The sequence below is a fragment of the Bacillus rossius genome, chromosome 1, assembly GCF_032445375.1.
Source record: "Bacillus rossius redtenbacheri isolate Brsri chromosome 1, Brsri_v3, whole genome shotgun sequence".
NCBI lineage: Eukaryota > Metazoa > Arthropoda > Insecta > Phasmatodea > Bacillidae > Bacillus > Bacillus rossius.
Genome location: NC_086330.1, coordinates 88,667,111 through 88,683,902, shown reverse-complemented (window position 1 = coordinate 88,683,902; position 16,792 = coordinate 88,667,111). Strand labels below are relative to the sequence as shown.

At 38.1% G+C, this 16,792-nt stretch overlaps 1 protein-coding gene across 4 annotated transcripts in view; it reads left to right on the top strand.

The window, feature by feature from the left end:
• LOC134539426 (solute carrier family 53 member 1-like) overlaps positions 1-16,792 on the top strand; it is a 73,876-nt gene that overhangs the window by 39,319 nt on the left and 17,765 nt on the right. For all 4 annotated transcript variants that reach the window (XM_063381480.1, XM_063381457.1, XM_063381465.1 and 1 more), the window contains 3 exons: positions 3,900-4,123; positions 13,498-13,759; positions 13,901-14,271. In XM_063381480.1, the coding sequence (XP_063237550.1) occupies positions 3,900-4,123; positions 13,498-13,759; positions 13,901-14,271 (857 nt within the window). The remainder of the gene's footprint in view (positions 1-3,899; positions 4,124-13,497; positions 13,760-13,900; positions 14,272-16,792) is intronic.

Here is a 16,792-nt window from a genome sequence, read left to right as displayed (position 1 = left end):
CTGTATAAAATTAATTGGGCTATCCTTACGAACCCGTTTTCCCCACTCGTAACAATATGTTTTTAGAAGCAGGTATTCGGGGCAACATAGCACAAAGCATCAAGCATCAATGTGTTGATGCCAGAGGTATATGATGCTTCTAAGCCATCAACATTTCTGGAGTATGTAGGCGATGTCGCTGCTACTCCCTATTCGGCATTTTAAATGGGTAGACACAACTATTTATGTGTATTCCCGAAGATTATCCTACGTGATATATTATTGAATGTGATGTGGAGTACCCTCAAGAGCTCCACGAAAGTCACAAAGACCTGCCTTTCCTCTCCATCAAGCAATGTCCACTTGGTTCAAAGCATACAAATTGATGAATTCACTTGACAATAAAGATCGTTATATTTTTCACTACATAAACCTCAGAAAATCAATATTTCAAGGGTTAAGAGTGACTAAAACACATCGAGCCCTTCAGTTTGAACAGTCGACGTGGTTGGAGCTGTATATTCGACTCAACACCACCAAGCGCCAGTCCGCAGCCAATGAGTTTGAAAAGGAGTTCTTTGAGCGTGCTGTGAAACTCAACCTTCGGGAAATTGGTTAAGAATAAGAGACGTTGGCTTAAAATGGTGTTGGTATACTCTAGGAAACTGTTGAAGAAACTGGTGTTCCACCCATCCATCAAGAATCGCGCAGTATATGAGGAAAATTTGACTCTTGTCCACCTGAACCATTAAAAAATCAATTTTGGCAAGCCAATTTATGTAGGGCTCGAATACTTGACCTTTCGAAGGAGCTCATGTATACTTTTCATTACACCACCATTAAACCCAGATACCAGGACAATATTTGTCTAGCCTCCGTGGATACAGACAAATATGTTTATGAAATCCAGACAGCAGACTTATACTCCGATCGCCCATGATTCTCCTCCGTCAGCAAAAAAGTCATTGTGAAGTTTAAGAACGAGTGTGTGGATAAAGTCGTGAGTGAGTTTGTCAGTCTGCGGGCTAAACTCTATGCATTCAAGTGTGGTGGCATGGTAGAAACGAAGGCCAAGGGAACCCAGTTCTGCGTTGTTAAAAACCACGTAACATTGAGCTGTTGGATGTCCTGCATGACCACCACACATAGAAGATTGTAATTCATATGCTCGAGACAGTATGTACTCTACAGCGAGTGTCTAAATAAGTTATGGAGGATGATAAGTGTTGAGTACATGAGGACGATATCTGCTCGCTCCGCCATGGATATGTTGGAGATGATAAATAAATTAATTTATATATACATATATAGTTATGTAAATAGTTTGGTTGTGTTCTTATTTGATGCATATATTTTATTTTAGTATAACATTTTGTTTTTTGTATGCAGTTGACTTTCTTGATATTTTTTGTTGTTATTTATGATTTATTCTCTTTGTTTTTGGTTGAGGTATAAAGTTTTATTTTTTGTTTAAAATTTCGTTTGCTTATAGTTTTCGCTTTTTGAGATTTTTTAAATTTATTTAACAATTAAATTGTACAAAATATGGCTTTGGAATTTCAATAAATATATTTTTCCTTCACATTGTTTGTTATATTAACATATAACCTGCATCATTCAAGGTAATCATAATTAAATTGGTCTTGGAGAAGACAAAAACGAAAATGTATGCAAACATTAAAATATCTGCTTAGAAGCGAAAAATTAAAAAATGTTCACAAACAATAAAATATCTGCTTCCATGCAGCTTTTGAATAAAAATACGCAAACATGTACCTGCTTATAAGATACGATAATAAAATATTACTTGTGAATGAGGACTTGGAAAAATTTCTGGTCATAAGCGGTCTAAAATACATAAATTAAATTTTATGAAAGAAAAGATAATAATACGCTAAGTATTATTAAATAAAAAGTATTATTTCTGTAAAAATAATTTAATCATCGAATCTGCAATGATGAGATGATTAATTTGATACGTGATAACATATTTGAGTCCACGCATATAAATATTATATATTATGTATTTAAGAAAAAAATTGTAGGTCTTTAAGAAATATTGAAATGTCTTTGAGAAAAAATGGAATGTCTTTAAGAAAAAGTGGAAAGTCTTTCAGACAAAAATAGTGTTTACAATCGTCATAATAAAAAAAATGGTGACGAATTTGAAAAAATTGAGAACTTTTAAAAATTGTAGACAATTTTGGTCTATAAAGTTTATAACAACACTGGTAGGAAATATAAAAATCAACCTTACATGCATGAGAAAGAATGATACTAACATACTTTAGGAGCCAACAACAGAAACAAATTAGTCGACATTTATCAGATGAAAAAAGATGGTTGTCTCCAGTAGACAAAAATAAAATGGCGATACCACCGTAGTGAAAAAATAAAGTGTACAGGAGTGGGGTGCTCGATGATGCTATCTTAACGAAAATTACAATGCACAGGAGTGGGATTTAGATGGTGATGCCACTGTAATGAAAAATTCAATGCATAAGAGTGGTGTGCTCAATGATGATGTCATCGTAACGGAAAGTGCAATGCAGAGGAGTGGGAGGTTCGATGTTGATGTCATCGTAACGAATAGTGTAACGCACAGGAATGGGGCACTATTTAAAAAGGTTGAAAAGGTATTAAAACCAAATGGCAGATATAACAGCATAATTCAAATGGTAGGTTCTAGAAAACAAAATGGCTGAATTCAATATGGCTATCAGGGTTAAAGGTCAAGGTAATTAAAATTGTCCACCAGAAATTATATAATCCAAAATGGCCGAAGGAAATGATGTTATCCAAGATGGGTTATAGAATCTTCCAGAAGGTTCGAGAATGTTCTAGAATCTTCCAGATGGTTCTGAACCATCGAATAGATATCCTGTTCTGGAAGTTCTAGAAACCGGAAATGCAAGTCCACAATCTTCTGAAACAGTCTCAAATATTCCATAACTCTTTTGTGGTGGGGCTATGCCATCTCAGAAGGGTATATTTAGGCGTTGGCTAGCTGCATGCATCAGTAGGTATACTTCATTAAAAAATATTTGGAATTAAACTCATTCTTTTCTTATAATGGTCAAATATATCTAAGCACAGTGAAGCCAATTTTGTCATTGATGATATTAATAATCAATTCTGCCTTTAATATCTTTTAGCTAATAAAAGTAATGAAATCTTTAAGCGGTCTTACACAGTGAAAGAGATACTCGAATAGAATGCAAAGAATTGACCCTCATGTCTGATCTGTGCCAGATTAATCCGAAAAATCTACGGCCATTCGTTCGTGGTACAGACAGCCGCAGTTAGGAACTCCGGCTAGTGCCGCAGTGGACACTGATGACAATGCTTCAGTCTTGCGTTGCATGGTGCCATTGACGCCAACTCTTCACATTGCTGCATCACTCTGAGAACTCAGCCGTCTGGTCCAGTTCCTGCTCCCAGAGCTGGGTCCAAGAATATCGTTTGAACATCTTGTCGATCATGTAGGAAGTGGCTCAATAATATCATGTTTATGTTAAAACTAATACATGCTTTAATGTTTTTTTATATTTATAAAATGATTTAGGACTAATGTTTATTATTGAATTTTGTGATTGATAGTTTGATTCTACGAATTATTAATGTTCAGGAATACATACATGTTAAGATTTTGCTTTTAATTTATTTGTATAGAAATATATTTTGGTATTGATATAGATAACTAAACCGCCATCCAGTCTATTCCCGTATAGAACCCCGTTCTGGTACCGCAGCAACCTTGCCAGCATGAGACGAGACTCGATTTATGGTCCAGTTCCAGCTGCTGGAGCTGTCAGTGATCGCGGGAGGTCGTTGTGCCAACCAAGCAGCTGCGGGAGGGGCAAGCTTAGCAGGGAGACAATGAGTGGGAGCTGTTGACAATATGGGGGCTTGTGTTGCAGAGAAGCTGGCGGAAGCGACACGCAAGCTGGCCACGTTGCAAAATGAGCTGCAAGTGTCACTGGCCAGCCGCACCATGGGCAAGCCTCGTGCCAAGCTGCCTTCACGCAAGGTCCAGGAGCTGAAGCTGGCATTCAGCGAGTTTTACCTCAGCATCATTCTGCTGCAGAACTACCAGAATCTCAACTTCACCGGCTTCCGCAAGATTCTCAAGAAGCACGACAAGGTATGTGTCACCTGTGGTCATAACAGTGTAGCTGCTGCCCTTAAGAGTGGTATATACCCCTTTTTAAAACCAGTTATACATGCGTCCACTACTAGCCTATTTTCTCGAGAATTATGATAGCTACAGCTTCCAGATTATTAATGTGACGAGAAAAGTAATGCAGTTTTTCAAATATAGTTTTATATTTTGAAAATCGTGACGCAAAATATATTTAAAAAAATGGTAAAAACAAGCAATTCGTTGACGAATTTCTAGTTATTCGATGAGAAAAATTAAAATTTGAATCTATATTGGAAAAGATTATATTTTTCTGAACAAAATGGTATATTAAAAGTATAAGGTCACCGCATTAAATATCAGTTTATTTGGTTAGGAAAACTGGCTAATTTGGCATTTTTAGTGTCTGCCTTGTGCTGCTCAACGTGAAAGTTGACGCCAAGCTCCGGGAAGACGAGCAGGGTGGGGATGACACTGACACGCCTCAACGTCGCCCGCTGTAGGGGAAGTGCTGATCTGTAACGGTGATAAACCTCCCTCCTCCCTTCAACCTCCTCCCGCTACACAGCAACACCGTTTCTCTGAAGGATTCATAGTCCAGGCATTTTATGAGAAAAAGGGGTCGATTTACGGAAAAATTGCAAGAAAAGGTTTTATTATATCAAAATTTGCAGAAAAATTTGTAGAATAACATATCCAAAATCCACCGAAATCCACTTTATTTTGGTAACGTTTTTTCCGGGATTTGTCCCGGAAAAATGCGGAATAAATTAATAACTGGAAAACGGTGCGTTCTACGAAGAAAGGTAGAGACACTAAAATTAAAGAGAGCCAAATTTACCATAACATACAAAAAATTTACAAAAATACACTAATAACTACTATTTTGTTTTCTGGAATTCGTCACGGAAAAACCTAAAATATTGAAATAAATTGAAAATAGCGCATTTTACAGCAAAATGTTTCAGGACAAAGTTAAAGTACACAACGATTTTCATAATATATTACAAATTAACAAAAATCAACACAAAATAGGTTTTTGGTTTTCCAGAAAATTTCCTGGAAAAAAAAGGACAAATCGAAAACGTATCGTACGTCAAAGAAAGTCGTGACTAAAATTAAAGACTTTTTTTTGTGTTAAATATAATTTAATTTCACCAAAATCTGCTCATATATATAAATGTATATATTTTTATATGTATAGTTTTTTTTGTGACTCGTCCTGGAAAATCTTTAAAAATTCAATAAAACGAAAACGGAACATCGTATTGAAAAAGTTTCGGTGGGACAAACAGAAGCACACAAGATTTCCTTTACCAGATCCTAAATTCACTGAAATCTGGTAAATAGATTTTATTTTGTGATCGGCCACGGAAAAAGTATTGAATATGTAGGCAAAATAACAGAAAGCATTGTATCCCATGTCAAATTGTCAGATCCGAACTATATTCATTTTCCATAATATATATTTAAAGTCACTTAAATTATATTCCTTTTTTCAGTTAGTGATGTGTTAAAACGTTTTTGAAATCTACCAAAATTATATTCCAGAAAACAAAATCAGACTCATTTCAACTGCTTATCGTTTGAAAGAAAAATTCGACACGTCCATTCTCACAAAACATACCATACAATTAAATTTACACAAGATTTCCAGTGACCTGTATCGAGAAGAAATAGAAAAATATACACACATTGGGATGCACTCTAACACACAATACTGAATAAACATGCATTAGGTAACATACATAAGTACTTTAATTTAAAATATAGGTTACCTAAACAAACATTAACGTGATTTTATATTTCTATTAATGTTAACAAACTGATCCAACAATTCGGAAAATTACCTACATATAAGCTCGAAATGTTATTTAACAGAATCATCCTGTTTAAGAGTGGTATATACCCCTTTTTAAAACCAGTTATACATGCGTCCACTACTAGCCTATTTTCTCGAGAATTATGATAGCTACAGCTTCCAGAGTATTAATCTGACGAGAAAAGTAATGCAGTTTTTCCAATATAGTTTTATATTTTGGAAATCGTGACGCAAAATGTATTTAAAAAAATGGTAAAAACAAGCAATTCATTGACGAATTTCTAGTTATTCGATGAGAAAAATGAAAATGTGTAACTATATTGGAAAAGATTATATTTTTCTGAACAAAATGGTATATTAAAAGGTCACAGCATTAAATATCTGTGTATTTGGTTAAGAAAACTGGCTAATTTGCATGGATATGTAGGAACACCCTACCTTAAAAAGCCGTCACAGTAATTGCAGTCCTCGGGAGGTAATTCACGGTTTTTACAGGTTGATCCATGACAGTTTCCACAAGCCGAAGAACATGAGATGCCGTGTTTCCTAGAACTGTAGTTGGATGCACCGCAACCATCTTCCTTGCAAGTGCACCTGATTACCTTAAAAAGGCATTCCGGAACTGTTGGCTTGTCTGTCGAAATTGGCAAGAGAAGGTAGCCACATTTTCTCCATCCCCATTCTTCTGGATTCATCTTAATTCCCTTCCATTCTTGTATCTGATAGAAAACCCTTAAGAAATGGAAACGAGCTGAAGCACTAGTTGGAGGTAATTGTTCTGGTTGTACACATTTGGAACTAGTAGCTGCATTCTCACTAAACACTTTACAACGCAAAGTGTCGAGTGTGTCACTTCTTGACCCATTGTACAGGCGTACTACAGCTGTTCTGCCGATTTTACAGTGTCTTCTTTTGACACACTGGGAATACTATCTGAAATACTTTCGCAAGTTGCCTGAAGGCACTGTCATTCTGGAGCAGATCCAATGTTTTCCCCTTTCCTATACCATAGATGTGTGATGTGTCAAATCCCATGAATGCATGACAGAAAAGAATATTACTACAAATTTCATCACCGAGCTTCAGCTTTAGCTCCTTAATGTGATATGTTTTCTTCTGCCTTTGTTCACTTTTTAAACACAAACAGTTATGTGTTTGTGAGCCAAAGTAGTAGAGTAAAAGGACAAGTAAATCTGTGTCTGTTCCTATAACTATTGTCAATTGTTATTTTGCACATTTTAAAGCTTCTTGGACAATGTAAATATCTGCATCACCTGGTGCTTCAACAACAGGACATTCTGCTTCGCGTAAATGTATTGCTAATAACCTTACAAATTGTCCTTTATTTCGCTCGTTCAAAAGAAACATATCTTTACGGAGTGATAGATGCATTTCTCCTGTGAATTCAACTACGGGTGATGCATTACCTCTTGTTCTTCTCATATGTGCTGTGTCTTTAGTACTGTGAGTTTTCCCATATCCATCAAATACAGTAGTTGCTAATCCATAATTTTTCAAGATGAAACTCACGTACAGCTGAGCGATCTCGTTGTATGTTGCAGTATGGGGCCAAGGTAACTGATGAAGTAAATATCCTCCGTCAATGACATATTTAATTTAATTTTATATATTTTATCGTTTGCAGAGTTATAACACATGGATACATAAAATCACTCAGTACAAGGGAATGGGAATTCAATCGTATAAATAGTAACTACATATACCAGCCAGGACAATAGTACACAAATTTTAAGCACAATTTGATAAAGGTCAATTATATAATGCAATTGTTTTGCCCATAATTTAATTCACGATTTATTTTGAAGTACAGTGCACGATTTCCGTTTTTTTTTGCTTTCGATAACTTTTTACCGGGACATTTCCTGAAAAACAAAAAAAAATTAAATGTTGATCTGTGTTAAATTCTCATATATTATGATAAACATTGTTTACTTTATCTTTTTCCTAAACCATTATGCTGCAAAGTGCACAATTTGCGATTTATTTCATTTTTAATATTTTTTCCGGGACTAATCCCGGAAAACGAAGCAGAATTTATAAGCTGATTTTCTTGAACTTTGGATATGTTATGGAAAAGTTAATCTTCTTTAATTTTTGCCTCTACAGGTTTTGTCGTCACATGCACCGTTTTTGAGTTATTATTTTATTTCGTGTTTTTTCCGGGACAAAACCCGGAAAAAAGTTACCAAAAGAAAGTGGATTTCGGTGGATTTTGGATATGTTATTCTACGAATTTTTCTGCGAATTTTGATGTAAAAAAAACCTTTTCTTGCAATTTGTCCATGTTTTTTTCATATCTTTCCTGGACTATCATGGGACAGACGATTTCCTTGGCGAGTAGCTTGAAAAGAATCTTCACTCGGTAGCAAACTACATTGTAAAAGATTTTTAAGTCTGCTGATTCGTTCAATGGTTCGTTAATGCTGTTTGTGAGCTTTCGCATAATATAAAAAAGACGCAATTATCTGTTAGTCGGTACGCATGGAAAAAAAGCAAGACAAATTAATCGGTAAGTTAGGGCGACTTTATTTAAGTGCGAAACGGAAGAAAAGAAGACCAACGGATCTGATTGAGTACCAGAAACAAAGGTAAGATATAGCGATACCGATATTAATTTTTCTTTTATCAATGTAAAAGAACACCGGAGAATTCCAAAACCGGCTAAAAACTATTTTAAGAAACATATTTTACAACTTAGTTTGTACAATGCATTTAATTTTTTAGAAAAATCCGAAGAGTTGAAGAATATGGTGCAGTTCAAGAGGAAGTCAACAGCACAATAACTGATCCCCAAACAGCTAACTTGACGGCTCATTTTTCTTTACCAGGATCAAGCAACGCAGGGAATGAAAATATGGTTCTGAATCCTGATGAGGAGTAAGTAGCCAGTGTTTTATACTACACAAACTGCGAACTGTATTTAACGATAACATTTATAATTAGCATTTTATTACGTTCAGAGTCTAATGAAAGGCTTAAATTTTTCATATAAATAATTTTCAGTTCAGTAATTGAACTTCTATGGATTTGTTCTTGGAAAAATATATATATAGGCCTAGTGTTACGGACAGATTAAAGAAAAGTTAGATACTCGGTATTACTGTTGTATGCAAGTCATAGGAAGTTATTATGGCTTGACGACCATACATACGTCATCGATTATCAATTTCAATTAGTAATTTTAAAAAGTGAACTAATAGGGCATTTATTCAGTCCAAGAAAAGTCCATGTGACGTGAAAAATACTAGTGCTATTATAAAACAAGCCGAAAGATAATTAAATTAATCAGTATGGGTGAAGTTATGAGGGTGGGGGAATAATTGCGAGAATGGAAGGCAAGCTATTGATAACTCACTGTGTTCGGTTCCAAAAGACAGTTTCTTCATCCCCCACCTCATTTCCCTTGTTTGAGCGTGTCTCAGTTTACAAATGCGTTCGACTATCAACAAATTATTGTGTTACTTGTGGTAGCCGCTAGCTGGAAAAACGCCAGGAATCCTTACTGCTGTATGTTGCAATATTCAAGTGCGTCATTGGGTGATTGTCCATGTTTCCTTATAAAAAATATTGAGTGCGAAAAATTTTCGCCTCGTAGGCTTTCTAGTAAAGGACGATATACAATATGGCTCTCCTGCAAACAAAAAACATTCAGTAAATATATGATGACATAAATTATTATTGTTCCACGTAGCCTTTCCTTTTTTTTGAATGTTACTTCTTTGTATGCAAGTTTGTACGTGCATGCATGTGTATGCCCGTATCTCGTGCTGTACCTACATTCTGGAATTAGACTTGTCCTATTAGTGTACAATAAAACTCTCTTACATCATATCCCACATTTACTGATTAGTTTGCGAACAGTGGTAGAGTTTATAGGCAGGATTATAGAATTAACTGAATATTTCACTACCTTTAAAGAGTAATTCATCAACATTTTGAGCGGAACACACAACTATAAAATTGTACTCAAATATGAGAGCCAAAATAGGAAATTTCGTTACTTTTGGAATTTTGATACTCAACATGTCACAAATATATTTTGTTTTAATCTTTGCAGGACAGTCACCAAATCGTACGCCAAACTTCAGCCACCAATCCAACTGCTGGAAACGGAAGCCGGTGTTTTTCATTGGTCCACGGAAGTGTCTGACACCATCATCATAGAAAACATCAACATCGTTGAAAACTTAATAAAATGGCGTATGAAATGAGCAGTGTTCAACAGGAAAGAAAGGTATTTAGAACAAACATTTATTGCTGATTTAGAATTTTTGTAATAAAACGTTTGAACCTATTTGAAGCCAACAACAACCTGCTAGAACCTAGTAAGAGCCATAATATACTCTCATGACATACTTAATGTTCCAGCAGTACAACATGGCAGGCAGTCCGAAGAAATAGTCATCAAACAGCTAGAAGACCAGGAAAAAATTAATATAAGTAAAGCTGGTCTTTTTATTGACCAAGAACACCCATTTCTTGCCGCAACACCCGATGGCCTTGTTGGCGAAGGTCGTCTCGTAGAAATAGTGTCCTGCTTCGGCATATGGAATGGACATAAATGAAGCCATGCGAGAAGGCAAAATAAAGTATTTGAAATATTCTGAAGAAAGTCCTACTGTCATTTCATTTAAAAAAGATCCTGAATATTTCTACCAAGTCCAGGGTCAACTTCACATAACCAGAAGGGATATTTGCTTGTTTGGCATCTGGACTTCGAGCCAAAATAAATTAAAAGTACCTATTGGAAATTTTCAGAGACGACACATTCTGGAAAAAAAAAAAAATGGAACCAAAACTCGTTTTATTTTACACACAATGCGTTCTTCCGGAATTAGTTGATCCTAGACACACAAGAAATATGGAAATTCGGGATCCGCCGCACATAACAGAGGCTATCAGAAGTCATAAGATAAAATGCATGGGAAAACGAAGATCGTCCAAAACAAAACCGAATATTACACCCTGATTACATTAAACGTGAACATTTTTCAAGCTTTTGCAGAACTTTCAAGAAAATGTTGGTCTTGGATAATCATTCAAACTAATTTTTATAGTGACCTGTTTGATTTATCAATCTAAGTCGCCTGCTCACTTTGCTTCATAAACTATCACCTTTCATACTGGAAATTATTCTTGCTCATTGTTTCTAGAACGTTTAACCATGCCAAGCATTTTCATGAACCTTCATTTTTAGTATGCCAGCACCTACGTGTGCATTAGAAAGTATAGCCCGTGTGGTCACGTTCAGTGGATACCTAGAGAATCATTACCGTAATTATTTTGGATATGTAAAAAAATTAAATGTCTTACCTATAATGTAAATTTTAAAGCTGAGTTAAGCTTTCCAGAATGGTTAAATGCTCAAGTGAGCAATGGTGTTTAAAATTATAGAAGACATTGCTTGTTTAGGTGAATAAATACTGAGGTGTTCGTAACTGTTACTTTTGAAGGAAATTAATTCATTTGGCAGCCAATTGAGAAATTTTGTAAAATTTTTAAATGAGAAACAAGAGAATTTCATAAAAAGTGTGTTCGGTATGCATAAACTTCTTGTCTGGTAAGTCCTAACAAAAAGGAGAAACGAAATAAATGTATAATAGCGACCATAAAAATATTTTGCTTCAGTGGTAAGCTGAATTAAATTCTGTGTTTTGTTGTTTTAAAAGTGTGTGTGCATTAAATCGAATAGTATAAATGCCTGTCTAGTTAAAAATATAAAGCTTATGTACATTTTTTGTGCGTCACACGTAAAAACCAATTTGTGTGTAATTCTACTAAACTTGTTTAAATAATCTGTTGTCGTTTACTGTATCGGATTTGTAAAATTATTTCTATTTAAGCATTTGTTTCTCTTAAATACCTCTCTAAAGGCCATCTACATACTTTTAAGATTGTTGGACTTTTCTGCAAACTGTTTTGAAAAAGGTTTTTGTGATGTAAAAATATTTGTGTTTAAAATGTCTATTATACCGTACAGTTTTTTTTTTAATTTGTCTTTCTTGGAAGTAACTCGTGCCCACATTGGTTTAATTTATAGTGCTCTTTTTAAATTTATTTGTCTTTTATAACATAATGAACATTGTATATTGGTGTGAAACAAAATGTATGAATTACGTGTGAAATAAATACATGTTTTATAATGTGGAATTATGTAACGATTTTTTGTATAGTGCCTTTTTAAACCACGTCCAAATAAAATATATGCTACCTGCATGATAACTCATTGCCATGACACAAGTGAAACAATTACAAATGAGATTATTCCATGTTATAAAAACACGAACACTTTTTTTAAAAAAATAGTACATAATATGTATGTATTTCGAAAAGCTTTTACAACTATCATTGACAGATGCGAGTTATAAAAAATACATAACATCGATTCGGAAAATATATTTAACTTCGGCAAGATTTGTTTGCAGAATAAGGTAATTTCATGTTCCTTGGAGGATATGTAACGTTTAATATCCACGTGACTTCGAAAATTACGATGTAATATCACTTTTCCCACTTCATGTAAAAGTTTGTGTTTTTAGCAAAAACTTAGTAATCCATTTTATCTTTTTTTTTTTTTTACTTATGAACTACTAAACACGCGTAAAAAAATGCTACCATTACGACAAACATACTTTTCGCGTTATTTGACATTTGTGTTGAATGAAACGTTGTGTGTAGCCACTAGCTCGCGCGGCGCTCCGCTCGTACGGGGAAGGCAGGCAGGCAGGTAGCAATGCTGTCGAGACATCCCGACCCGTACCGCGCCGTCATGAGGAGGGAATGACCATGGAGTGAGGGAGGGTAAACCGAGTCTATCCCCTCCACCGACATCATTTCGCCAGGACGCGCTCCTAGTAGGCCACTCCTCCAAGGCTAAACTCCGCCCAGGCTAGAAGTATTTTGTGCTGCTCGCGCCGGATTCTGAGTAGCCGCTTCTCTATATACCACTCTTAATAAATGAAATTACTTTAGGGAAGATAGACCAGTAATTTTACTAGCTACCGAAGTGCTAATTATAAAATTAATGTAACCAGTTGGAAAAATGATCAGAATTTCGCCAATGAGGGGTATTTTAGGCAAAAAAAATTCATTTTTAGAAAATAGAAATTTCTCTTCAATACTGTAGAACAACGGTTCCCAAAAGGTGTTCCGCGTAACCTTGGGGTTCCGTGGCAGGGTCTCAGGGGTTCCATGAGTCAGTACGAATGTCATATAAAGCATGCATAATTATTGTCAAATAACGTTCTTTGAAGGAGTTGGGGTTTCACAAAATGAAAAGTAAATCATACGGTTCCCTGTCCGAAAAAAAATTGGGAACCGTTGCTGTAGATGGCAGCTGTAAGCTACCATAAAATAGTTTTGCACAAAAATCCAATTAAATATTGCAAATTTAATTTTCTTTCATTACCTGGAGTCACGAAATTCGGTTATTAATACTCCAGTTATCATCTTGAAATTGTCAGTCACCCTCAAATGCATCGAACATATCGTGCTCAAGTTTCGAAAAGCAGCGCCCTTCTCTTTTTCTTCGCAGCTCTTGGCCGTCGATTCGGGAGCCAGGTGGCGGTTGGAGAATGTGGAGACCTCGCCCATCTACACGAATAAGGAGATAGACCGGCTAATCAGCGAGACTGAGAACACATTCACACATGAGCTGGAGTCTGGAGACCGACAGCGGGCCATGAAGAGGCTGAGGGTGCCACCACTGGGCGAGCAACAGAGTCCGTGGACCACCTTCAAGGTGGGGCTCTTCTCAGGCTCCTTCATCATCCTTCTTCTGGCAGTAGTACTCTCAGGTGAGTAAGAGTGTGCTCCATGGTGGCTTTGTCCATGCTCCAAATTGTTACGGGAAGTTGTCAGGTTGTTTGCAAGAAAATTATAGCTCTCAGCGTCTCTCCGCCAGTGAATAGATGCCACGAGTGCCTGTGTGCTTACAGCGATATTTCACGAGGGTGGGCCGGACCACCTTCGCGTGGCCTTCACGCTGTACCGAGGGCCATTCGTCATCGTGATGTTCGTCTTCCTGATGGGAGTGAACGTGTACGGCTGGCGCTCGTCTGGCGTCAACCACGTGCTGATATTCGAGCTGGACCCCCGCAACCACCTGTCCGAGCAGCACCTCATGGAGATTGCGGCCATCCTCGGCGTCATCTGGACACTTAGCTTGCTCAGCTTCCTGTACAGCCGCTCACTCAGCATCCCGCCATTTGCCACCCCGCTCGCTCTCAGCATCATCATGATAGTATTTCTCATCAACCCACTGAGGACGTTTCGGCACGAGGCTCGCTTCTGGTTGATGCGCATAGTGGTAAGTGCCTCAGCCCTCTGTCCAGCACTTTTTACCTCTCACCATCTTTTCCTTATTACTCATAGTTCTCTGTGTGCTTGGCATTGGCTATTTTTTGGGAGAATCCTATTGCTCTTTCAGATATGTTGTACATGGACTGGTCACTCTTGTTTTAGCAAGTGGTCACTAGTTTTGAATGTTAGAGGACATACAATTTTAACTGTTTTACAATAGTCAAACCAATGCATTTCAGAATAACATCGGACCTGGCCCACAATTTAAGAGAGACTGATTTGCTAAGCAACCTGCCCTTGCCAAGGATGCCCCTGAGGGCCATAAGACGTATGATTTTCTGTCGCATTAGTAGCACTGTGTCTTGTATATGCAGAAAATACACACAGTGCAGTTGGAAGCCTGCCTTCTAGCGTGAGGGATGTAATAAAACCCCAGTAGCGACCAGTAGTCAGCCCGCATTGCTGCAGTGCTTCTAGGCACTATTAGACATTCTAGACTGTTATCTTCTAACTGGCGGACCCCTGCAGCTGCCCGTGGTCTCATGGAGCACCTTGGATATTCTACCGACTCCAAAACCTTAGCCCAGGGAGTTTATAGCTGACTAATGCTTGGTTGTGAGTCCCAAACGTGAATAGCAGGGCCCAGCCCAGCCATTGCTCTTGCCATAGGCCTGAGTCCTACGGGGAAACCAGGCCATTGAGACCTAACAGCCATGAGTGTCGGTAGTCGAACCCCCTGAAAAGCTTGCAATTCTGTTGCTAGCAGACTCAGCCCATGTTACCATTTCCAGTACTCCTTCCTGCAATTGAGAGCGCCTGATGCTAGGGTAAAACCGGCAGAGCTCTCTTTGGTAAACACCTCTGGTGCCGCGAGGGGGCAAATGGTAGCCGTGTGTTCGCATCATTCAATTTCCATGATCCTGTTGAATTCTGTCTCGGATACTAGTGCTGACAACAGCTCTGTCATCTCAAGTGACAAGCATCTTCTCCCTCACGAGTCAGGACCATTCCCCGGCAAATTTCGCAACAGTGAAACACAGTGTTTGGTCCAAGGACCATGCACACTTACACTAATTGCTGAAAATAACCATCCACACATGATGATATGAACGGCTTAGACAACGGACAGTTGTATGAACCTTTATTTTTATGTATGTATATATGTATATATGTGTATGTGTATATGTGTGTGAATGTATGTAGGTTTGTGTATGTATGTATTCATGTGTGCATGAATGTATGTATGTGTGTGTATGTTTATATGTGTATGAATGTAAGTGTATTGTTACGATTTATAATGGGGGTATATCTGGGTTTTAAGGGATAGCCCAATTAAGTTGTATTACAGTTTTATTGATTACTTTATTGATTTACTTTAATAATAAATAATTGTATTTAAAATGTCCGATCACAAATCACTGGCACTTAAAAAATGTTTATTCTCAAGTCACTCAATGTCTGTCAGGTTCCGCATTTCGCACTCCTCACTGGAGCTAGGCTCAACAGTGGTTCGCCTCCCCTCGCGCCTGTCCACACACGCAGTCTCGCGCCACTCAATCGCCGCACTCTCACGATCCAGTCGAACTCCGCGTCGCGCCACTCTCAGGGTGGGGGGGGGGGGTTGTCTCTCACCCTCTTCGCCGAAGTCGCACTTCCCTTCGCTCGCGGAACTCTCGGAACTCCGGAACTGTCGCGGGACTCGCTCGGAACTCGGCACTCATGCAGCACTCCGCGGAATACTCGCCGCACTCCTTGCGGAACTCTCCCGGTGGAGGCCGGCGTCGCTGTTTAAGTACTTACTTGGGCGCCCTTCTCGAACCGACGAGAGCGGCTGTGGCGAGTCGCGTCATCCCGGGACAACCCGACGCCCAAACAGTCCAGAAGGGCGGCGTTAATTCACGCTGCTCCGCTCGGCGGCCCGCGGAATCAGTGGTAGATAACAGCGCCAAGACAGGACGATGCGCGGTGAGCCAAGGGGGGGAGGGGGATAGCGAAGACCCTTGTAATCCGGCCAGGCGCACGAAGCATGCCTTACGTCAGTGGACCGCACGTGACGCCAGTGGTCGTGCGGGGCCGCCAGCCAGCTCCGAATCAGGCATCGCAGTCTGGTATCTCGAGTTCGTAACATTATGAATGTCTGTGTATGTTCAGGATGAATGTATGTTTTTAATCAACATTCTTACCTGGACATGTTAAGGAATTAGTTTATTTCTCTCTTTAATTAGCATAGCACAAGAGGAACATATTGGTTTCAGCTCATTTCGCCATAGCAGTAGGTATGCATATAACTAAATGAGGTGGCTCCTGGCTGCTTGATTGGGCATGGTTGTCTGTGCTGCCATTCTCTGTAGCCTGGCCTCTCTCCATTTGTGACAATGCGCTTGAAGGATCCATGAAGGGTATCGTTTCACAATAGAATTACGATACCACTGATGAACTTAAGGACGCAAGCAATGCACCGCAGAATGTCGCACAGAATGGCTTGTCATTATTTGTTATGAGGAAGACGGTGCACACCCTGAGCCTAT